We start from the raw sequence: 25,095 nt of genomic DNA on the forward strand, positions 1-25,095 counted from the left end.
TTCACTAAGCTTTTCCTTAATTGCTATGAATTTTGAAAATAAGATTAATGTCCTATTTTCAAATCTTTCTTTTTTTCCACACAATTCTGTACCACAAATCCCTTTCACCTACTCCCACAAACAAAAAAAATCTCCAAACCAAACATCAGTCATTCAACTTAGCACACTGCTCAATCATTTCAAAGTTTCAAAAATATTTCAAAATTAACATAATTTTAATCAATTACTTTGTCAAAATCAGGAAAGTCATATGTCTTCACTATTCAGGGGGAAAAAATGTAAAAATGGAAAGGTAAATCAACACTCCCCAGTGCATGCTTAAGATAAATGTGACTTGTATTAAAGTAGAGTCCTTTTACAGGTAAATACAGCATTTTGATAAATATTTCAAATTGAATTTAAGAAGCATTGCACAATTGACAGGAAAATTATTACATGTTCACGAAACCAAACTATGCGATGACAAGGAAAGTGAGGCCCAATTAACAAGTGCTAGAAAGAGTTACCTGTCACTTATAGCAAGTGAAACATACCTGAACAGGTAAAGTTATCATCGCAGATAAATCTTGAACATAGTGTCATAGAATATACAATAACAACTGTTATCGCCTGGAATGTCGCAATACTGGTATGGAGCTATAATCTTGTATATTGATAGCGAGGTCGCATGTCAATTCACAAAGGTTATCTGCCTGAAATGAACACTTTTTAACTGAATTTTTCTTTTTCCTTTTTTTTTTGAATCCAGCTTTGATCTTGCCCATGGAAGGGAAAATTGCTTTATTTGTGACTTGCACATTTATGGGGGCTGTTTTTAGTGACTGACAAAGAAGTTGCTGTGTAAAACTTTGTGATCCTTCTTAACTCCACTTCAAAGACTATCTATGTCTAAACTTATTAATTACATTTTAAATACCGATCAGCTAAAAAAAATACAGACAAGTACTTCTTCAAAGGGGTATCTGTAGCATATTGCTTTGTTACATAGGACTTTAAAATATCCAGTGTTCTATATATTACATGTATACAATTATAAACTAATGATAGAACAAAATATTGAGACAATACACCTAGGGTTCCTTCTTGTTGTGTGTGAATGTCTTTTCTTGTAACAATCAGAGTTGGCAGGACTTCTGTCTGGTTTTCAAATTATGAATTATTATGAAATATGCTATTGTCCTCAGTCAAAAAAGACAGCTATTATACCATTGAATTTCAAAAACCAAGAATCGACACAGCCAACGCCTACCAAATTTCTGAAGAATAAAATGCTCATCATACGTCAGCCTTTTTACAAAAAATACTGATGTTTCGACAAAAATGTATACCCCCTGGACAGCTTAATTTAGTTATTTAAGGAATACCTGTATACCAGATACAAATAAGTCAAATTTACCTTTAATCTGGATGATGAACCCTGTTTTTCAATTTAACAGATGTAGCATAGTAGTAAATGCACACATGTGAGTTTGTTTTATGGACTTTTTTTTTTTTACGTGCACAATAGCACACCTGTCGATATATCTTTAATAATTTATATTTGTAGAACAATGCAATGCACTTTGAGTAACCAGTCCATGCATAGAGTGAAAGATACATTGATGTTTCCTTTTGTTTGATCCATCTCAATACCACATTTTTTCTCTTTTCACAAAGTCACAATCTGTCTTCAGATTCAATATTTTTTGGGTGTGAGGGGTTTGTTAGGAAAGAGTGGAATCACTGTCAACAAAAAGGGTGTTTTCCCTTCTTATCCTATTCTAACTCCTGCTTTAAAATCTGATGGACACTTAATTTCCAAATTTGTTAACCACAGAAGGTTTTCATTATGGTCAACTGTAATAAAATAAATGCAAATGATATACTTTTATAAGTAAAAGTACTCTAAACATTGATAGTCTGTAACTATGCAGTTTTTACACACATTAGTACAACTGCACTGAAAAATGCATCATCTTTACAGTCTGCACAGCCCCACCCCTTTCACCATTCTGACAGTTTCCTTGAGTTAGCTTTCTAAAACTATGTCTTAAAATGAATGCACTTTGCAAAAAGAACTTTGTATCAAGGTTATGAATCTTTCTGCACCTACTGTAAAAACACTTAATTTTCCTGTGGTCAAATTTTTCATGTCTTGAAGAATAATTGCTGGTTTGAGGGGATTTGAGACAAATCATTAATGCATTTTGTGAATTAGGATATAAATTTGTGAATCTTGATCTTCATGTGACAAAAATTAAACACCCATAAAAATGTTATTTCACCATTTCTACACCTTTCTTTTTCCTTTATTATTGCAATACCTTAACAAATCTCAAAATGATGTTTGTTTTTTTTTTTTTATAAAGAAATGAAAAAAAAAAATACTCTGAAGAGCTTTAAGGTTCTTTTTGATAACTTTTTAGTGACAGGGTCTATTCATACACACCATGTATAGTATAGGCCTGACCCCCCTCTTTTGGTTGAAGGCATTCATAAAAAAAATCTGGTAATAAGTTTTTGAATCAGATATTTAAAAGCGTTAACTCATTACATACCTTCAAATATTGATTTTCTGGCGTCTCGGACAACTCCAAAACCACAAAGGGTCAAGTCAGAATATGGGCATAAAAGATTATATAATCCTGATGTTAAATACCTTGAGAAACAGATTATTCCTTCTATCCTCACCAAAATATGGATTAATATATTCAAAGTTTACAATCCAAAAGTGTGCACCAAATGAGTCACCCCCACAGTTATTGAAATGCCTAAATGCAGAAGAAATGTTTAAAGGTAGAGGATTACGTGGTCGACCTTAAAACACATAATGGTTTATTTCTTCATGACAAACAGGATAGACTACTGTAACTCATAATAATATCATCAATATACCTGGCTGGGGCTCCCTATGGGGAATTTATAGGTCGTACCTTACAAAAATCAATGCACACAAAAATCTCATTGGTGTGATCTACATTAATCAAATATTGCCTGCCAACTTATTCTTCCACCTTTTGTGGTGCTAACTTTTTTCCTATTATTTTTATACATAAAAGTTATGTAAAGAGGGAAATTTATACACAGTTATGACCCTTGATGAACTTGAAGTAATTGGCGAAAAACTAAAAATAACGCAAAAATTTAATTTTTATTTTGGCTTGGTTTTATTGACAAGGACTAAGACAAGTAATCAAAAATCAATAAAGGTTAAAAAATAAAATCACAATTACATAAAATAAAGTGTCTTACTGAATTGTTGAACATAAAACACCATGTGAATAGTTCACAGACCTTTTGAACATAATTCTCTCTCTGTACATAATATTTTTTAAGCATTTCAGTTGAGCTACATGTTATCTCAAACACCCATATTTTGAATAGTAAAGAAATAATAATGCCCTGTTCACATGGAGAGTTTAATTCGAAATAAACGTAAGTTTACTGCAAATTAGCTTCGCTTAGCGTTCACACGGAGAATTTAATGCGTATTAGTTTAATTCGAATTAGTTTACTGTGCATTAAATTACTTCGCATTAGCTCTGATCGAGTGAATGCTAAGCGAAGTTAATTCGAATTAAATTCTGACGCATGCGTAATGGCAAAATTTAGTCAAATACCACTTGTTGATGGTCAGCTAGAGGTACTTGTGCTATTTTTGAGTGAAAACTAAGGAAAATTTTGTTAATCATTAAAATGTGTGTACAGACACTGTGACATTATGTCAAATGGATCTGCTCTGCAGAAGGTGACGTGATTTGCAAATGACGTCATAATAGCCGTGCTGATGCCGTGCTGCAGAAGTAAAATTTTAATTCGCATTAGTTTACTTCGCATTAGCTGTCGTGTGAATGCAATTTAATTTGCATTAGTTTGATTCGCATTAGTTTTCTTCACATTAATTTACTGCCAATTAAACTCTCTGTGTGAACAGGGTATAAAATTCAAAAATTTGAACAATAAGTTAGAGATTCTTCGATACAAACATAAACTATTATGCTGCGTAGTATTTCAACATTTCTATTTTATAATATTTTTTTTATGATTTATCAGGCAAGTGTGAAGCAACTTGGGGGGTGGGGTGGGGGGCACAGCCATAGATTTTCAGTTGGGGAGGGATCGAGGCATTATCAAATACCAAAAATTCCTTGACAAGCAAAATGAAAGAGACATCATCACAAATTTTTATTGAGGGTGCAGGCATATAGTACAAGTACCTTTGTTTTATATAGTATTTTATATATCAGCAAATTATTGCCCGAGGGGGGGGGGGAACACATTGCTGTCCCTGCACCGAGGGAAAAAGGTATTGACTGTACAGCCATTTTTTATTTAAAAATAATGGTGCATTTGTAATATTAATTAAAGATTGATTGTATAGAGTATTGTTTACATTTCTCACGAAATTTTTTTACTCATATGGAGACGCCACCACTTGCCGGTGGAGAGGGACCTTTTTCGTGCCAGCACTGCAGCAGTGCATACACTTACTGCGACACGGGACCTCGGTTGATAGGTCTCACCCGAACAACCGGTCTCCACGTCCCACAGTGTATTAATTTAAAAAGTAATTCTCATTAAATAAAATATCCGACCATTGAAATCACACAATTTTTAAAACCAATGTCGAAAGATCGAATAAGATGATTATTTACCATGCCTGTGCAGTGTTACAAACAACTAAATTTGAAACCCGGATCGGTTTTTTCCGAAATACGTTGCCGGTCAATAGAATGTTTTCCAAAAGATTCTTGATTTCTTCGTCATTAATCTCAGGAAATCTCTCTGCCATAATTGTTTACGTCCATACGCAATGTTTTGTAAATTTGTTGACCGGTTAATGAGAACATGCAATGACCGGTCAATCATCAATAGATCAGAAAAGATAAGAAAAACTGAAAACACATACAGAATAGATTAAAATATTAAATCTCTAATAAAACAAAAAAATTCACTTGATTAGGTAATAAAGTATTTTATATATCAGCAAATTATTGTACAGTTAAGTGCAAAAAAGATTGCATAAGGGTTAAGAGTTTTAAATCATACAGTTTTTTGTTGACTTAATAATGAATCATTTCAGACCTTCATATATATATACTTGTGTTGAGTTTAATACCAGTCTCTCCAAATCAGAGAAGCCAAGGTATCTCTAAAAATTTACAGAAAGATGTAATATAAGATAGCATAAATAAATGTAGAAAAGCAATTTATCTGTTAAAATTTTTGTTTTTGTTTTTTCTTTCAAGGAAAAATTAATGAGAAAGAAAAGTTAGTAAGAATGTGGCCCGGACATGACAAAGGTATGTAGGATATTTCCTGTTGGGGCTGACTACAGGTAGAAACACTCATCACTGACAGCAAGTATGGCCTACCTCTCGTGAACTCTGGGCAGACGGAGCTTCTCCAGGTTTCTAGGGGTCACTCCAGAAATAATGTCTCAACCAATGCAGATGCATGCATGTATTTAATTGCATTGTGTATTCTAGGCAAAGTATTATCATTGCTTCTTAAAATTTGCTATTTTGCAGGTAAACAGATTTTTGTATGAACTGGTATAATACACCAAAGGCATTTTTTCATTCTACAAGCAATGATCAGGCACTAATATTGAAAGAAAATCAGTTCTGACCAAATGTTGCACAATCTGGATTTGCAACATCAATTTAGCAACATGTTCAATCTTATAACTTATACATCTAACTTCACCAGATTGAAAGTCTATACATGTATATGCATGTTCTTTATTTGCTTAGGGTATGATTTTTCCAAAAAGATGTCATGCAAATAGACTGTAGCTTCTGAGGTATATATAACATGTTGACAGTTTGGCTGGATTCGGCTACCTGTTGCCCTCTCTACTTGACCTTTGGGTATATACTTTGTGAGCATGTTAATTAAATTCACCAAGCAGAAAACAATTTGACAATTTTGAAACAGGAACCATATATATCTCCCAATATGGTACTGTCTTGAATGAAAAACATAAAATTCCTTGTTTCAACTTGGGTTGGTTTCAGGTGACTATACATGATGGCTTACATGACAAAACATCATAAGACCTTTTTTTATGTGTTAGAAGTGCTATAATTGTTCCCTCACATTTTCAGATGACTGACATTGTTTAGAACAAGAAATGGGAGACTGTTGATTCTTTAAAGAAATCCAAACTGCTTCATTAAACAAAGCTCTAGTAGGAGAGCTAATTATAGGCCGTCTCTTACCACCCTGATCATACTCGGTAAATATTCTGCCAATTTTTAAAAAAATTGATAAAAAAATCACTCCTTATAAGTTCAATAACCCTTGGGAAAGTTAAATATGTTCATAAAACTGTAGGTGTTATGATGAACAGTTTAATTCAAATTTAACAGCTGTAACCATTTTATTCCTAAATCTTCATGACAACAAAAAAGACGCGACATCTGAATTTTATCGCCATACCAGTGTAAGATGACCATTCACTCAATTTAAAACCACAACACAATATCACAACTCAAGATCTAATACATTACTTTTACATTAGGCATACGGCTGAATTGATATTAAAATATCTATAAAAAGACAGAATTTGTTTAATCTAGACACAACATGCTTTCAAACATGCCTTTCTGCTGATTGCCCTTGCCTTGCGGCAGCATAAACATACCTTTCAAATGGCCAGGTATTAACTCTGTCTTAATGGTGGACAGACATTTTACTGTATCAACTATCCTACAAAGATTCTTTACAAATGAGCTGCAGTTTTTTTTTCACCTAAAACCATTACCCCATTTTTCAAAGTACACATGATTATTCCATTTACATAAGGTGGGAAGAAATTGGTAAACCTTCGTTTAACTTGTGGTTGTCAACACCATTTTATCAGTAGGATTTCCTCTGACAGATATAAGAACTTTTTCTGAATAAAATCCATAGCTGACAAAACAGCAGGGTTATAACAGGGGTTCCCCAGTGTTAACCATAATGAGTCAATGCCATGAATGTACTGATTAATTTAAGACATGAAATACCCGCTGAACTTGCTATACATTTCATTCGATTAAATAAGGATAGTAGAACTAAATCATTATGCACCTGATACCTATTTGCCTGACAACTAGTTCTCCTATATCCCCATTTTACAATCTTCATACTTTTAAGAACCATTCCCTTCAGATTTCATGATTGAAGACTAGAATTTGAAATAAGAATCATCCCCTTCAGATATCATGATTGGAGACAACAATATGAAATAAGAACTATCCCCTTCAGATATCATGATTGGAGAATACAATATGAGATAAGACCATTCACTTTAGGTAATCATGATTGCAGATTACAATATGAAATAAGAACTATCCCCTTCAGATATCGTGCAATATGAAATAAGACCTTTCCCCTTCAGGTAATCATGATTAGAGACAGCAAAATGAAATAAGATCTATCCTCTTCAAATGCCATGATTGGAAACTGCAATATGAAACAAGAGTTATCCCCTTCAGATATCCTGATTGGAGACTGCAATATGAAATAAATATTGAGATCTAGATTTAAAATCTTTCCCTAAATTATCCTACATCTATCCAGTGATTCAGGATGACAACAGTACCGGTATATGTAATTCCTGCAGGTGCTGCTTGTGTCAGCTGTATCTAACAAAATCTGGCCTTTGTCTCTTTTGAATAGAGGAATCTCATATGGATCTGTTAAAATTAATCATTTGGATTAAGGAAAGCACCAGTTTGTAAATCCTATATTGGAGATGCCTGCTTGTGGCACTTAGGTATCTAACAAAACCTAGCATAGCCTTGTTGCTACTTTTCTCCTGGACATTTTCCAAAGTGGGAGCATATTATAAAACCATTCCAGATAAAACATAAAAAATGGATGTTGAACTTCTGCAAAATCTTCCTACTGAGAATTACTTTACAAGAGAATGACATTAAAACTTATGCTGATTGAAAATTTAATGTCTAAGACTGTAGTTTCTATGAATAAAAATTTAATCTCAAAGTTTATTGGCTCTGTTGTATGGAAAAAATATCACATTTGTTACTTTAATCTCAATCCTTTATACAAACACATTTTCTTCAATCTAAATGCCTTTTTAAGTCACCATTAAACCAGTTTATTGTCTGTGTGTTTGTGTGTGTCCTACTTACTCTGCAATAGCTCGCTGGGATAAATCCTCCAAGTCCCCGATGTCAAACAGCTGATTACTGCCAAGTCCAAGGGTCTCCCGGCAAGATTTTAAAAACACATTAATGTTATCCTGAAAAGAGGTATAAAGCAATCAGTAACTTCAAACATTGTAACACAAACGAAATCTTTGGAATGCGGCATTTAAACATTCAAGTGACAACGCTTAATGCATTTTAAAGGATATTACGAGATAAATTAACTAACAATTATGTGTAGAATACACAAGAAAATCCACCAAAAATTATTTGCAAATTAAGCAATATCCTTTTAAAACAATTTTTTTGGACCCTGTCACAAAAATTTCATACACTCAGAAATGTGAAAAGAATATGGCGACCCTTGCTTGCATAAAGTTAAATATTTAAACATTCTTGAAGTAAAACAACCAATCAAGCCGTTGTGCAAACATCCTTTGGCAGAGAGAGCCGTATCATAGAAGACCTGGCCAAAAGAACGGGTCCTTTTGGATCCCTAATGTTGGCAGGAATTATGCAAACAAAGATACACATATAAATCACCTAATTTGATAAGACCTCAAAGCCACAAGACTCAGCAGTGAAGCTCTATAGCAGATGAGATGGGGAGAATATTTACTTGAATTTCAATGAATAAATCAAAAAGACCCCAAATATAATCATCTAGTATTTACATAAGGGATAGTCACAAAGGAGAAAATGCAGCTATTATGCACACCAGGTAAAAAGGGGAGAAAACCTCATGTCTTGCAAAGTAATAAAATGTAATGCATCAGTAAATTTTCAATAAAAATAATCAAATGGGTTTTGGGTGTTAAATCATTAAAATTCTTTTCACTACAAGGCACCAATGGGGACTTTACAGAGAATCGTGCTTGAATAATGTAATACATGTACTTCAAATATATACCTTACTGGTCTGAGAGAATAAATTGAACTTGATTATTATGCTTGACGTATATAATTAAGGACAGTTTTAAAAAGTTGTGCTAATTAACACTATAAGAAGCTTTCTACGGGGAGATTTAGAGAGCACAATCAGCCCCACCCCATTAAATTTTCAAAAATCAGGATAAAACCATCATTCCCTTTTTTTTGAAAACTAGAAATTTGTCCATAGAACATGAATGCCCCGCCAAGGGTATATTAGCAATGCAACATGAAAATTTGTATCAGTGTATGAAATTTCTTAAGTAGAGAATATCTTCATCTTAAACATTTGACCTTGAATTAACCTGTGACCTTGACCCCACTTTTCTTAAAGTTTCATTTTGCTTCATTTTAAAGAAGCCATTTAAGACATTTTTGTGAGCTTTTGCATTGATACCTAATATGGTGACAATTCATCATCTATACCCAACTTTTTAGATTTCATTTTCAATTTTAAAGGAACATTCTACTGGATACACTAATATGTATCCATCAGCCTATTAAGTTTTATAAAAAAGAATTTGGATGGTTTATTTAAAACTGAGCTAAACACTACTTTATGAAATATGACATCAAGGTCAGAGGAAAGATCAAGGTCAAAAATGTTGATGCAGTTGAATAGCTTACATCAGTATGTATTTCAGTATATTGAGTGATTACACTATCTTGAATGGTTTCTTTAAAACTGAGTTAAACTCTAATTTTAGAAAAGTGGGGTCAAGGTCAAAGGAAAGGTCAAGGTCAAAGGAAAGGTCATGTTCAAAATTGTTGTTGCAGGTGAATAGCTCTCATCAGTATGTATTGAAATATGAAGTTTGATAAAAATATTGTGAATAGTTATAGAAGGACAGAGAGAAAACAGACATGTCAAACTATATATGCCCTTGCCATATTCATGTCAGGCATAAAAAATATAATCTGATAAAGGGATGAAAATAAAAGGCTGTTTATTTATTCTTGTGAGGTAGGAGCTTCTGAGTGAGGGAGCTTGACCTCTATAGCCTTTGACTTCAAAGACCTTAAAAATTTGTAACATTATTCTCATCATTAATCATTAGATAGAAATACAGTAAAACTCGGTTATAATGAAGTCACGGGGACCTATAAATTTACTTCGCTATATCCGTAATTCGCTATATCCATATTAGGAATACGTTAATTTTATATAGCTTGGGATCCAAAATAACTTCGCTATAATCGTGAATTTGCTATATCCATGTTCGTACTAAACGAGTTTTGCTGTAGTAAAAATGCCCACCAAGTCAACTTTTTCCCCTACAAACCATCTAAAATACAGAACCTTTAGAGGGCTTCCATCCCCCCTCTAGGCTTTCCCTCAAGAGTATCCCCTGGCTAAACAGCTGATCCCCTCCCCCCCCCCCCCCCCACCTCTAAACTCATCGTCCCAAGCCACAGGTTTTGTGTCCATTCCATGTGAAAATAGAATGGACCCAAAACCTGTGGTTTGCGATGATGCTATGAACTTTGAATTCTGGAATCACCCCTGGCTCTTTCAAGTTAACTTTTCACCAAAAGTTTAACTGATAAATCAAGAAGCATTTAAAACAAAATTACATCTAATTTTCTCTTCCACATGCAAATATAAATTATTTACATTTTACATGGAAAATATTTTACCAGTAACTATATATATTTGCTTTACATAGCAGTTCACAACCCTTACAAACAATAAACTCTTGATATAAGAGACACACTGTAGACTAAACACATCGGGACATGAAACCCAGGTTTCTCCCCTCGGGATACATGCCTACACAACCATTTATGATAGACTAGTGCTGATAAACCAAGGAAATGGACACAGGACTAAGTAATCGCACCATCAAAGCATTTCTCTGTTGCTTGAACTGTACACAGTTACTTAGTCAGAATTTCATCGCAGCAAGAAGGCGGCTGTTGGTCAATATTTGCATTCGCTGGAAACATTACCCTATTGTTGGCAGACAAAACTCCGCTGATAATACAACAAATTTATCTGGCTTTCCACTTGTAAGGTCCATGTGTATTGTTCCGATTTTCATTCAGTATTACAATTAGGCCAGGAAATGTTTACTCAATGTGGCTTATTATATTTTCAATTAAAAATTTTAAACATCAGCATAATCTTGCAGTCATTTTTCTGTGCAGACCTTCATTGATGACCCACATTCAGGTAGTAACATGCTGACAAGGAGAATTTTTAAACAGGTGTAGGCTTCAAATGCTGCATATTCTTGTTTAAATTCCAAATATGGCAAGATTTGAAGTTTCTGTTTCATATACAGGTGTTAAACACATTATTGATAAATATATTTTAAAGTTGGATTCTGTTCTTTTATACCATAAATACTGGTATATTAACCCCATCCTACCTCATTCTAAAAGATCAAGATAGGTTAGTGTTTAGGGTGCTTGATTGGTAACCTACAGGTATTCTTGATCCCAATCCATATCCAACCAAAGATGATTATCTCAAGAAGTCTCTTTGCTACATATCTAGCATTAGAAATAAAAGTAATAGATCTTTGGGGGTATAATTTTGAAATTAAAATGCATGTTCCATGTCCTGAAAGGTGTAGGCACAGTGAAGAAGTCAAAACTTCAGGCACCTCACCTTAATGTGCTAGTGATGCCTCTACTTTAATGACAAACTGAGATTATTACAGGTAATAAAAAAAATTACAAAGCTCAACTCAACATATGTTATCTAAAAGTATGGCAAATCTCACAATTCTCACAAAATCTCATAACTCTAGCTAGAGTGCATCTCTAGATGTATTACCTATGCAATTTTGGACCAGGTACAAGTACTGCTCCTTGAGAATGGGCCTACTCCAAGAAACACAACCTGTTCACTCATCCAAAAACAGAAGTCAGCTCCAACATCTGATGCAAAGCTCAGAGGTAATTTCCATTGTTAGATACATCATCCAGGCAAATTTAATCATAAGAGCCATATACAGTTGAACTTCAGTATCTTAAACACCAATATCTCAAATATCATGGATATGTTGAAGTGATTTGGTAGTCCCAACCACTTATACTTTAAGAATTTCACCCTCGATATCTCGAATCATCAGATATCTCCTACCGTAAATCTTGAAATTTTTACGTCGATTTTATTTTGCGAATTCGGGTCAAAATGCTGTTGATTAATTTTTATGTTTCAAAATTTTGCGAATGACCAGTGCTTTGTTTACATTTACTTTTTGGTAGGGATGTCAACGAGTACCCGGTTAACCGGGTACTCGATCGAACGTCCGAGTATCGAATACTAAAATCGGTACTCGGTTACTCGGATGTATATTTTTTAATATTTCTAAGCTTATTTATTAATGCATTAAACATCGGTTTTAAAACGTGAAATTTTCAGTGCACTTGTACATACAGTAATTAGGGTTTCCTGCACCTCTAAATGACCGTTATCGCCTGTGGCAGTGTTTATACAGTAATTACCGAGACCAAGCACCTGCTACCTACCTGGCTTTTCTCACCTTCGGCTGTCTTCTACCCTTATGTTTAGTTTGCTCTAATTATTTGTTTTCATTGAACATCGTTTAAGGTCTATTATGTTTAAATAAGGCCATCCTTAAAAAAATGTTCGTTTGGAATTGCCGCCTGAAGGGTTTCAGACACAGGAGGGAGGGAGGGAAATTATTTTTTTTTAATTGAAGATAAATTTTAAATTTTTTATAAAAATCTCAGTAAACAGTAAATACGTATACATTTTCTTACTTTTAAAAAAAGTATGTACCATCAACAATAAAACCTAATTCTACATAGGTCTGACATGTGATAAATGTAATGGGCAAAAAAATTGATTAAATAAAAAAAAATCTTCCTACTTTTGGTCAATAAAATTTTTTCAGGAGGGGGCATTTCAATGAGGCGGGAGGCAATTCCAAACAAACTATAATTTTATTTTGGCCTAAATTAGATAATTTTGTCCTCCAGAAGCCGTAAATTCTTGAAGAAAGAGACAGACAATATTGCACGTGCGATTGTTGATATGGATGCGTTTGGTTACATGCCAATTAATAAAAATTGTTAAATGCAAAGATTTTAAAAATCTTATGTCCACCATTGCACCAAACTACAACATACCGTCTCGTAATTTTATGAAATCTAGGATCGAAAAATGTACGAAGATCGTAAATCCGCTCTGTTACAGGAGAACTTGATAAAGTTGATACTGTACATTGTAGCTCTGACGACTTGTCACTTGGACGTTAAACGCACCAAAGAGTCACATTACAATTAGATATTTTTTAAACAAAACCACTGTGAACCATTTATGATTTTATTTCTCGGATTTATCTGGTGAATAAAGAACTTAAAAAATTTTTAGATTAAATTTCGTCGGGCACAAAGTGGTCATAATTGTTACAACACATTTACAGGTAAACCTCCCATCAGACCATGTGGTCTTATTTCTACAAGAGTTTACAATGTTTTACAGTTATCAATTTATATTAATTTAGACTTTACCGAGTACCCGGGTACTCGATCGGAAAAACGTCCGAGTAACCGAGTATTAAAAATTGACCGATTTGACATCCCTACTTTTTGGTAATTTATTTTTAAGAAAAATATTTTTGCGAATGCAATGAACTCGCAAATTTGCTAAAAATTTATCTACAGCAAAAATTTCCAGATTTACGGTAGTTTTTCCTTGGTCCCATCGAGTTTGAGATAATTTATTATAAGATTTGACTATAGTTGTAGAGCTACTCCAAAATCATATCCCTGGTCACTCATCTGGAAGCAAGTCTGTAAAGTGTACATACCTAGAAACATCATTTATGTTAGTTTGGTTAAAGTAGGGCTTACATTCACTCATCTGGCAAATAGAGGTCAGATCCAGCATCCAAAGCAGGGTTAGGTAATGACCATCACTAAATGCAACATCCTTTATAGTTTGGTCCAGATAAGGCTTATATTTACTTGGGAATGGACCTGCTCTGAAAAGTTTAATAATGCTGACACCTGTTTGCACATCTGATTAATGTAGGCCAGATCCAGCATCTAGAAGTGTCCATCCCTAGATGTGTCATCCATGTAAGTTTGGTCCAGAGAGGACTTATACTTATTGGGAATGGACCTGCTCCAAAAACTTAAACCAAGATGCTGTCTCAGACAGTATAGCATAATTAAGCTCATTTTGACTTCATTAAGGTGTGCTAAAAATTGGCTGCATTTCATTTCCGGAATTTTTTGTAATTATCAACTTTTCATTTCCGACATTTTATAGTTTTCATTTCCGACATTTATTTGTTTTCATTTCCAACATTTTTCAAATACCTATGTAAAGTCTACCTTTAGTAACAGATTTGAAGACTTTACTTATGAAAAAATATAAAGGAATAAATCATAAATAAATTATTGAAATCCAATCCCAGAGTTTTGTTAACCTATCAATGACTTGGACAAATGTTTGGTGCTGTCACTGACATTTAATATAGTGCACATTAAATGTGGTTAAAGGGTTTTATGCTCATTGAACTATGTTTTCCTAGGCATAGTGTTACATGTATGCATATGTTTTTTTTAAAATCAATATTTTGGTAGATATACTTTTAAAATTCCAATTTCATTTATTTAGAAAACATCAAATTGCCGCACAGGTAAATTCCGGAAATGAAAAAAAAATGTCGGAAATGAAAACAAAAAATGTCGGAAATGCTATGCATATTTCCGGAAATGAAATGCAGCGTAAAAATTGTAGAATGAGATGTCAAACAACCAGGGATATGAGGTAAACAGTTCTTTAATGGCACATATATGTATTGATTTAAATTCTGCATCCAGGTGTAAAAAATTCTTTCCATATTATAAAAGGTTTACTTTTCTGAGAAAATGAGCACATTTGATTGATAAAGTGGAGCCTGGTTTATAATTTAAAATACATTTTAATCATTGAATTGGATTGAACAGCAGGCATAAATGCCTATGATCATTCTTAGAGTTGGGTATTGCGAAGGAAATCCATATTGCGATATATTGCAATATTTTACTTTGAATATTGCAATATATTGCAATATATTGTAGATTAATTATCATTAATAAATTTGAGCAGAATATTTGAAATGCTGTCAAGTTCAAAGACTATTTGAATTTATCTTTAAGTTTAAAATGGGGAGGAGGGATAAGACATTGATTGCACACCAAATTAACACTTTACTTTTAATCAAATTCCAGGTAAAATAGTAAAACAAGATGAACTCTCTTGGAGAATTTTCACATTGAAATAAAATTTTTTACAGAATATATAATCTTTTTTCATTGAATTCTTTTTTTTTGGGGGGGGGGGGGGGGTTAATGAAGTAGCATAAAATGTTATTAAAGATTAAAACAATATACATATTAGGCCTATATGAAAATAATTTTATTGTGGTTACAAAATAAAATTTAAAAAATCAGAAAGAAATTGTGACCTGTTTTCGTGCGTTTTGATAATTTAGTCTAACCCGACCTAATTTCACATCAAGACGTACAATCAGGAAATGGCCTGTTTTAATATATACCTGCTCCTGCTATAGCATAAGGTGTTTAAAATGGCATGAAAGTTATTAAAAATAATTAAAACAACACTGCTACAAGTGGAAACATGGATGACCATTTACTTGTAATATGTACATGTATATTGAACTTGACATTTCACCGCGATGTCGATCGTGTAGATTCAATGTGAGATTTTGAGAACCGCAATGCATATGGTATACACCCTGTAAAAATGTTTTATATATTTTCTTTCTTATAAATTTTATTTTAAAGTCTTATTAAATAGTAATTTTATTTCAAAGTAAGATATTCAAAACTGCAACAGTGAATTAAAAGCTTTCACCCCTCTCTCTCTCCTCTCTCTTTCTGTCTCCGAACGAAACTGACGAAGAATTCTTTCAACGAGAAACAAAAAGACTTAGAAGTTTCCAGTTTTATTTTAACAGTTTCTACAATAAAGGAAGTTTTTATATATTTTTATAAATATCGTGAAATACCGGTATCTGATTTTCATATCGCGATATATTATCGTGGTGGATAATACCGCAATATACCGATATACCGGTAATATTGCACATCCCTAATCATTCTCTCCATAGAGATGCTTTGGTTCCTAGACAAAACTGACAATTTCATTTGACAAAATATCCTTATGTCTTTATTCAAGCATTGAATTATTATTTTTTGAAAGATGTAGTCTACTGTGTGCAAACAGAGTTCGTTAGTGGGTTATGAAAATTTGTTTGCGAACTATGTTGCAGTTAAGAGACTACATCTTTCAAAAAATAATAATTTAATGCTATATATATTTATATTTTACTCTCTTCCTTGCACTTGTTTGGCATTCATTTGTTACGTCAAATTAAAATCAGACTTAAATCTTCTGACTTCCACATCCATGCAGGTGTTTAGAATGTCATATCTTTCCACATGATTTATAAGCAAAATGCATGTGAAATGTAAATAGTACTGGTTCGAGTCAATTTTATTCAGTTATTATCCTCAAGATGTGCCAAGACTTACTGAAAATGGCAGTGCTATAGACATTACCCAAAGCAAAGAAAGACAACTTGGACACTCACCAAGCCAGCAATGGGACCAGGCAGTTTGTTGATTCGCTTCACAGATCCTGGTTTCAGATTGTTCAGAAGCCTGTAAAAAGATGGAGTAGAATAGATATCAAAGTTCAAATGAAATCAAATTTCAGTCAACAACTGCTTAATCAATATATTTATGCATAATTTGATGGATTTCAGATAGTGCAAAGTTTAAAAAAATTCTTAACTATATTAATAATGCACAAACTTTTAAGATATAAAGCCGTAAAAGAAAACAAGAGGCAAAAGGAGCACAGTACACTTGAATCACTTTAGGCATACTGTTCTGCATCAGCTCTTTTTCCCCAATTTACATTTATTCCTATGTAAAATGTTGATTGTCTTCTGACCCCCCCCCTCCAATACAGGGGCCATGATTTGAACATAAATAAATTAACATTACAAGAAGATGCTCCCACTTTAATGTGATTCATCATAGTATTGTTGTTCTTTTGTGACCCCACCCTACCTGTGATGACCATAATCTGAACAATTAACATTCTACATTACCTTAAAAGGCTTCAACTTAAGTTTCAACTTTTCTGTCATCCAAGTTCTTAAGAACAAGAATTTTGAAGATTTATCCTAATAAACATTTTAATTTCTAATAACTTTAATAATTTTAATAACTTTGATTTCCTACTGCCCCCCTCCCACCCAGGGGCCATGATCTAGACAAGGTATACCAGGGTAATTTACACTACCTCTGAAAGCTTGTACCTAAATTTTATTTTCTCTGGTCCAATGATATTTGAGAAGATTGATTCTGCCCTATCTTGCCTTATCTTGATTATTCCCCTTGGAAGAGAGCTTGATCTTATAAGAATTTTAAATTTCCTTTACAACAGGGATTCATTGTTCCAACTTTGGTTAAAATTGGGCCAATGGTTCTTGAAAAGAAGTTGAAAATGTGAAAAGTTAACTTTACAGATGGACAGATGTTATCAGAAGAGCTTGCATAAGATTTCAGCTCAGGTGAGCTAAAAATTACCAACAAGTCTACCTAAAATAAAAATAGGAAAAATGATTTTTCCATGAACTATTATTTTGTAAAGGAAAACACAGTGTTTTAGCTAAAAAATCTTGAGTAATTTAATTTTTTGTTATCTTTATACAGAACTCTCTTTCTCTGGGTGTAAAGAGTCTAAACTTGGCTATGACCACCCAGTCCTCTTAATGGAAAAAAAAGAAATTTTTAATGGGAAAGGATAATGAAGACTTGAACAAAGAATGATCAAGGATGTATTATACAGAAAAAAAAAATTCTGACCTTGACCTCTGACCTAGAAACTTAGTTCAAGGACCTGCCACATCTTTTACTCAAGGACACTCTATGGGTATTTGTGAAAAGGGTGTCATGAACAGATACAAGAAAGTAATCTCCAGTGGATGTATCGAAACCTTTCTTAAAAATGAAATGATTGCATTTTGTAAATGAATGAGATTTACAGAAACAGATTTTCTGCTTGTATTACTCATGCAATTATGTAAGACTACTACGTCATAATGTTAACTCAAGCGCTGCTTTTTAGTGCGCCTTTTTGAGCCTTTGCGCTAGAGAGCTACTTGTGCTATTTGGTAAAGGTTTGGTTTACTTGCAATGGGACTTATTATATTTCCCCCTACAAGTAAATCATGATTGTACTATTGCAAAAAAGTAACTTAGTCTAACTTTGCTTTGTTATGATTGACCGATTGATTGTATGTCGTTTTACGTCCCATTCGAGAATTTTTCACTTATATAGAGAAGTCACCACATACCCATGAAGGGCTTCAATTTTTTACTTTTACTTGGCACTCAGGGCTATTGAGCAGTGAGATACAGGTAAACTTCATTATCTCGACATCGATGGGACAATCAGGAAATGTTGAGATATCCGAGGTGTCGAGATATCAGAGTTGAGACTCGACCTCCTTAATTTTACTGCATAGTAAAACCATAGACCTAAACTGCACAGACGTGTGACTACTGACTACCTACATGTCTTCAATAGACTGTAGCTCGTTCGTTTCAGCTATCCCTCTACATTGTATATATTTATTAAAATATCTAAGAAGTTATTCATAAATGTAATTTATGAAATACTTTCTTTTTTATCGAAATCTTCTCATTATACTAAAAACAGTTTTTCATCTTCCTTTCGATCCGCGTGCAACTAGCTCTGTCAAAACAGGATACGAAATGCGCTCTATAAACTCCAAACCGGAACGGTAGAAAGTTGACTTCCGTGATATGAAAAAAAAATTTATTTCATTTCATTTCACTTCATTTTTATTTTATAATCATTCATCATTAATTTTCATTTCATTTTCAAACCAAAATTTAATTGGAACTGCGCATTAAACAAACCTAATGATGTTACACATTCATTTATACTATGGCTGATGCAATAGATGCAATAGTCGTGCATGTCGTAGATTTGATTGTTTCCTGTTGAATGCATTTCTACCACAATGTTTAAGTTAATATACTGTTTATTGTTTTTCAGTCCTTTTTTTTTACAAAATGATAAAGTTGTGTTAGATTTGGACATACTTAATAAACAGATTTACATTTATGCAGAATGGAGAAGATTTATCAATGATATTACCCAAGCTGAACATTAAACAATTAACGTCTCAGGGAGGCCGAGGGGGCTTGGGATTCCTCTACAAACACATTTCTATAGAATCGTATGTAGTCAAAACGTAGGTGTGAAAGGTGTGAATTTCTGACGACGTCAAGATACACAGAGTTGTCCGTGCGTGACGAGCGACTAATTTAGGTTCAGTAGAGCAGAAAATTGCCCCGATGTCGACATATACCAGGTAAATTTTGCTCTTAGGACTGTGAATATACGTCGAAATAAGCGGGGTAGTCGACATTACCGAGGTCGACATATCAGAGTTTTTGCAATTCATTTATATAGTAAATAATGCCGGGACTGCAGACGGACGTCGACATATCCCAGGTTGTCAACATATCCGATGTCGAGATACCAAAGTTTACCTGTATCTTTATCTTACCAACACCTGTGGTGACATAGGACCTTTGTTTTTTTTTAAGATCTCATCTGAGGGACACACAACTTCACTTCAAGTGCCAAGCACATGGCGAAGGAGCAGTTGCTACCTAATTTTTATTGACTGAGGTCAGTCACATCCAAAATTTGAGCTCACAGCCTCCCGATCACAGAGCGAGTACTCTACCAACTGAGCTACAGTGAACAGTGTGCTTTTTTATGAATTAAAATTTATTAATGATTTTTCAAAATTAATGTATGAATAGCTGCTTTTAAACATCCCCTACATCTAGCCTGCTACAAAAATGACAAAGAGTTGAAATATGTATATTTCCTCTGTGCTCCTATCTAAGAAGTTTATAAGAAAATCTTTCAAATGCCTTTTAAGAACTTACTCGCACAGAAGTACGCCATTTTCAAGAGACTTTCTGAAGTCATCAGGATGTGAAAACTTTTTCCTGGTCACAGCCTGTAAGTACAATAACATAGTCAATAACAATAAGACAACAATAAGACTGTTAACCAAGGGTGCATCATTTGAAATTTTAAAAATAACAAGAGGCCCAGGGGCCACATCGCTCACCTAAGCAATTGGCTAGGAAAAAGCACAGATCAGATCAGAATTGAAAGTTTCTGAGGGGGGGGGGGGGGGGGGGGGGGGAGGGGGCTTGAATTTTAACCCCCAGGGGGTCATGATTTAGCAAACTAGAATCTACACTACCTGAGGATGTTCCCCTATAAATATCACTAAGCAAGGCTTTGAAGTACTTGAAAAGAAGATTTTAAAAGGTTACCCTATATGTATATTCCTATGTAAAATTTAGATAAGCCATTTGGCCCAACCCTACCCCCGGGGGTCATGATTTGAACAAACTTGAATCTACACTACCTGGGGATGATTCCACATGAGTTTCATCTTTCCTGGCCCAGTGGTTCTTGAGAAGAAGATTTTTCCTATTTATTCCTATGTTAAACTTTGATCGGCCATTTTGGACCCATCCTACCCCCGGGGGTCATGATTTGAACAAATTTGAATCTACACTACCTGAGGATGATTTCACATGAGTTTCATCTTTCCTGGCCCAGTGGTTCCTGAGAAGAAGATTTTTAAAGATTTTTCCTATATATTCCTATGTAAAACTTTGATCGGCAATTTTGGCCCCACCCTACCCCCGGTGGTCATGATTTGAACAAACTTGAATCTACACTACCTGAGGATGATTCCACATGAGTTTCATCTTTCCTGACCCAGTGGTTCTTGAGAAGAAGATTTTTAAAGATTTTTCCTATATATTCCTATGTAAAACTTTGATCGGCCATTTTGGCCCCACCCTACCCCCGGGGGTCATGATTTGAACAAACTTGAATCTACACTACCTGAGGATGATTCCACATGAGTTTAATTTTTCCTGGCCCAGTGGTTCTTGAGAAGAAGATTTTTTAAAAATGCCATTAATTTTTCTCTAATTCATCGTTATCTCCCCTTGGAAAAGGGCGTGGCCCTTCATTTGAAGAAACCTGAATCCCCTTCACCTAAGGATACTTTATGGCCAGTTTGGTTGAAATTGGCCCAGTGGTTCTTGAGGTTGAAATTGGCCCAGTGGTTCTTGAGAAGAAGATGAAAATGTGAAAAGTTTACAACAACAACGACGACGACAATGACGACAACAACGACAGACAACGGACAAATTGTGATCAGAAAAGCTCACTTGAGCCTTTGGCTCAGGTGAGCTAAAAAGTGTTTGTAACCTCTAATTTTCATAGTATAACAGCTTATGACAAAAGTTAAAGTTTCTCAAATGCAAGTCAAAGTATGGAAGGGAATTACCGCCAAAAGTCTATGTATCTTGCTTTTATTCTTATTCTGCCTACTTCTTTATGCTTTGTTATTATTGTAACTATATGTCACTTTATTGTTTTCATATTCGTCTTTATTACATTTCACTTTGACTTTTATCCTTCTTCATTTTGTCTTTACTTCTATGTTGCTTTATTCTTGTAAATTCATTCTACTTTCTTTTAAACTAACAAGGAAGCATATTCAATGAAGACGAATGGAAGTTGTCAAACCGTCAAAATTTAGTGCCGCATTATAACGCTAGGTGGCAGGGGTGTTCGCTACGAGTGTTGGTAAAATTAGGTAAGCAAACCCAGGTCGGGTTATTTGAGATTATTCAATAGGCCTTAGTACTTTATCAATCGAACTTCTGAAGGCCGAATCCGATCACCCGATCCAATGATGGAAACTCCATATTTATTTTCTCTGGGCACACAGGAATAGCGGCCTCTTTTTTTCAGACATAACTTTATAATATACTGAATAAGTTCATTAAAAGGCCGACCCACTTTTTGTAAGAGTAAGGGTCAAATAAGTTAATGTAGTACGTATAGTAGGAAGGAAATTTAAATTTGATTCTATAGAAGAAGTTGAATCTAAATCAAAACCCACCCCGCCCCCGAAATAGGATTTCATTGAAAGTTGGGGGGGGGGGGGTAAGTGTAAGAATTTTTCTTAGACCTTCAAAAATAAAACCTGACAAGCAAAAAAAAATGTCCATTTTCCAAACACAAAAGTCCTATTTCGTGAGGAGGGTTTGGGTGGGTTGAAGGTTCGAACTCCAGTGCCAAAGTTTTTTTTTCCAAATGCCACCACTTTCCCCATTTTAAACCTTTACTGCATCGTGTCCATGGAAAGTGGGGGGGGGGGTTAAACCTACGCAGGAATGTTCAATGTCTATACTTAGTCTATCTTTGAAAAGAAGTGGGGGCTAAGCCCCCCCCCCCTTCCCTGGTTCCGACGCTTACGTATTTTCAAGTTTGGACAATTTCCTGGGGTTTATTTTGCGCTTGTCAAGTTGTTTTCACCCGGGTAGCTTGAATTTTTATTCTCTTGTTGCCCCCCCCCTCCCCTCTTTCAAAAACAATGCTACGTCACTGTTCTCTCGCCTGAAAATGTAACTCTACTAAAGTTATTTGTTGGATATTTGAATTACAGTTTAATTGATATAAAAATGTTAAATATTTTGATACTAGTTAACCCTTATAAATTGGGATGTTTTTCAGAACTTCCACTGAACTGAACTTTATTTCACGACAGATAGTAACTGCTGATACGCGTGATTCTAGGGACAGGGCTTTGCAAAGGAGTGAGGAGCGTTATGGGTAGGCAGGTGCGGATTCAGAATTTTTTTCCAGGGGGGGGGGGGGGGGGGGGGGCAACCCAGTCAAAAAAAAATCCAATCCCAGAAATTTCTTAACAAGCATAAAAAGAAGAAAAAAACCTAAACTCGCTCAAACGTCAAAATTCGATTTCGGTGGGGGGGGGGGGGGGGGTAACTTTTTTCCCTTGTTTTAATAACCTTGTAAATTCCAGGGGGTCCTACCCCCCTCTAGATCCGTGCATAGAATGCGAAGTCGGAACCAGACTACATGCACCCAGGCATACTAGAAACACCCCAGTCTTTTTTTCTGCGTTAATATTTTATATTAAAATTGCACTTTTCAATAAAGAAAGAAATATCTTTAGTACGCACCGTGTTTGTCATCAACCAAGAGCTAAAAAAATCTTAAAACTCGAAAATTCTATTTGGTGGTGGTGAAGGGGGGGGGGGGGGGGGGGGTCGTCAACTTTTTTCAATAATAAATTTTACTCATATGCCACTAAGTACATGACTTTTAATATATAAATTGACTATTAGTACTGCAACAAAAAGTGTAAGGGATGAGGAGCAACAAGCCTTTCGCTGAACTTTTCCAGTAGTAAAAAGTTACATTTAGGAAACCCTCCCCTCTTCCGATGAAACTTACCCCATAGGAGGTCGTCCACCCGGAAGTCAGTATATATATTGAGACTTTGGTGGTGTGATTGTACATTGTATAATTTCCATTTGGAGAATTTTTCACTCAAATGGAGAAGTCACCTCTTGCCGGTGGAGAGCTGCAAATTTATCCTATATACTCAGCACTAATATAGCCATTGAGCAGTGAGGGATCTTTTTTCGTGCCAGCACCTACTGCGACACGGGACCTCGGATAATATGGTCTAGATCTCATCCGAAGGACCGAACTCCACGTCCTATAGTGGGATTCGAACCCAAGACTTATTGGTCGACTCCTTATTACTGTACTTCGTGACTCTATATAGAGCAGACGCAGTAACCACAGTGCCACGCGGGCGACTGCATCCAGGGAGGGGGCATCTTCCCAGGTCAAGAGTTTCTGATCCGCTCCACTTCACATAAACCCTTGACCGAATAGGCTAAGTTTGACGGGGTTAGAAATGCGTTCTCTGAATGGTCTCATGCAAGTTTGCATGAACCAATCAAAATCATTGTTTTATTTAAACTGAAACTACATCGTAAACAGAAAAACACGTCAGTTTTAGTCCCAAGGGTAACATATTTTTCATTAAATAGCTCTTTTAAAGGTTTGTCTCAGCTTATTAGTTGAGTTATATTGAATTTATTACCGACTACCAATATTATCTTGAATTCTCTTTTGAATTTGTTTACTCTGATTGGCTAATAGCAGAGGTCAGGAGAGTTCAAAATATGTAATCTCACAAGATGGCGTGACAGTAAACCCCGTCAAACTTAGCCTATTCGGTCAAGGGTTTATGTGGAGCGGAGCGGATCAGAAACTCTTGACTTGGGAAGATGGGGAGGGGGGGTATATATATTGTATATATAAACATTGTTTTACGATTTAAAAAAACTATCCGGGGGAGCTGGGGTTGCTAGGAATGGGGGCGAATTGCTATATATAGCGAGATTTCCCACGGAAGACTAGCTATACATTGAAACTTCCTCGGGGGAAGTCCCACTGTATAGTCTTCCGAAGGAAGCATCACTATGTAGTCAGTCTTCCAGAGGAAATCTTACCATCTAGCGAGACTTCCGAGGGAATGGCATGTATCGGGTACATACCTGAACTTCAGTCATTTAAAAATTTAAGTTTGATTAATAAGTTTTAAAGCAGAAAATTGAAAAAACTCGAATAACCCCGGCCCAGGTTTGCTTACCTACTTTTACCAACACTCTTAGCAAACACCCCTGCCACCTAGCGTTATAATGCGGCACTAAATTCAGACAACTTGTATTCGTCTTTATTGAATATGCTTCATTGTTTGCGTGATTTGAGTTAACGTTCGTAATAGATATAATCATTTAAGAAACTGTATCAATTTAAAAGAAAGTAAAATGAATTTACAAGAATAAAGCAACATAGAAGTAAGGGCAAAATGAAGAAGGATGAAAGTCAAAGTGAAATGTAATAAAGACGAATATGAAAACAATAAAGTGACATATAGTTACAATAATAACAAAGCATAAAGAAGTAGGCAGAATAAGAATAAAAGCAAGATACATAGACTTTTGGTGGTAATTCCCTTCCATACAAAATTCAATGTTAAGATCAAGAAATTGTTGA

At 34.7% G+C, this 25,095-nt stretch overlaps 1 protein-coding gene across 1 annotated transcript in view; it reads right to left on the reverse strand.

The window, feature by feature from the left end:
- LOC134251832 (LIM domain only protein 7-like) overlaps nt 1–20,155 on the reverse strand; it is a 44,858-nt gene extending 24,703 nt beyond the window's left edge. Inside the window, exons 1-3 of the mRNA XM_062734252.1 lie at nt 20,064–20,155; nt 16,652–16,721; nt 8,124–8,233 (exon numbers count right to left, since the gene is read on the reverse strand). Of these exons, the coding sequence (XP_062590236.1) occupies nt 8,124–8,233; nt 16,652–16,721; nt 20,064–20,155 (272 nt within the window). The remainder of the gene's footprint in view (nt 1–8,123; nt 8,234–16,651; nt 16,722–20,063) is intronic.
- Nucleotides 20,156–25,095: the final 4,940 nt, after the last annotated feature.

Source organism: Saccostrea cucullata, unplaced genomic scaffold, assembly GCF_032062105.1.
Source record: "Saccostrea cucullata isolate Sc308-1 unplaced genomic scaffold, CSIRO_AGI_Scuc_v1 ctg2610, whole genome shotgun sequence".
Taxonomy (NCBI): Eukaryota; Metazoa; Mollusca; class Bivalvia; order Ostreida; family Ostreidae; genus Saccostrea; species Saccostrea cuccullata.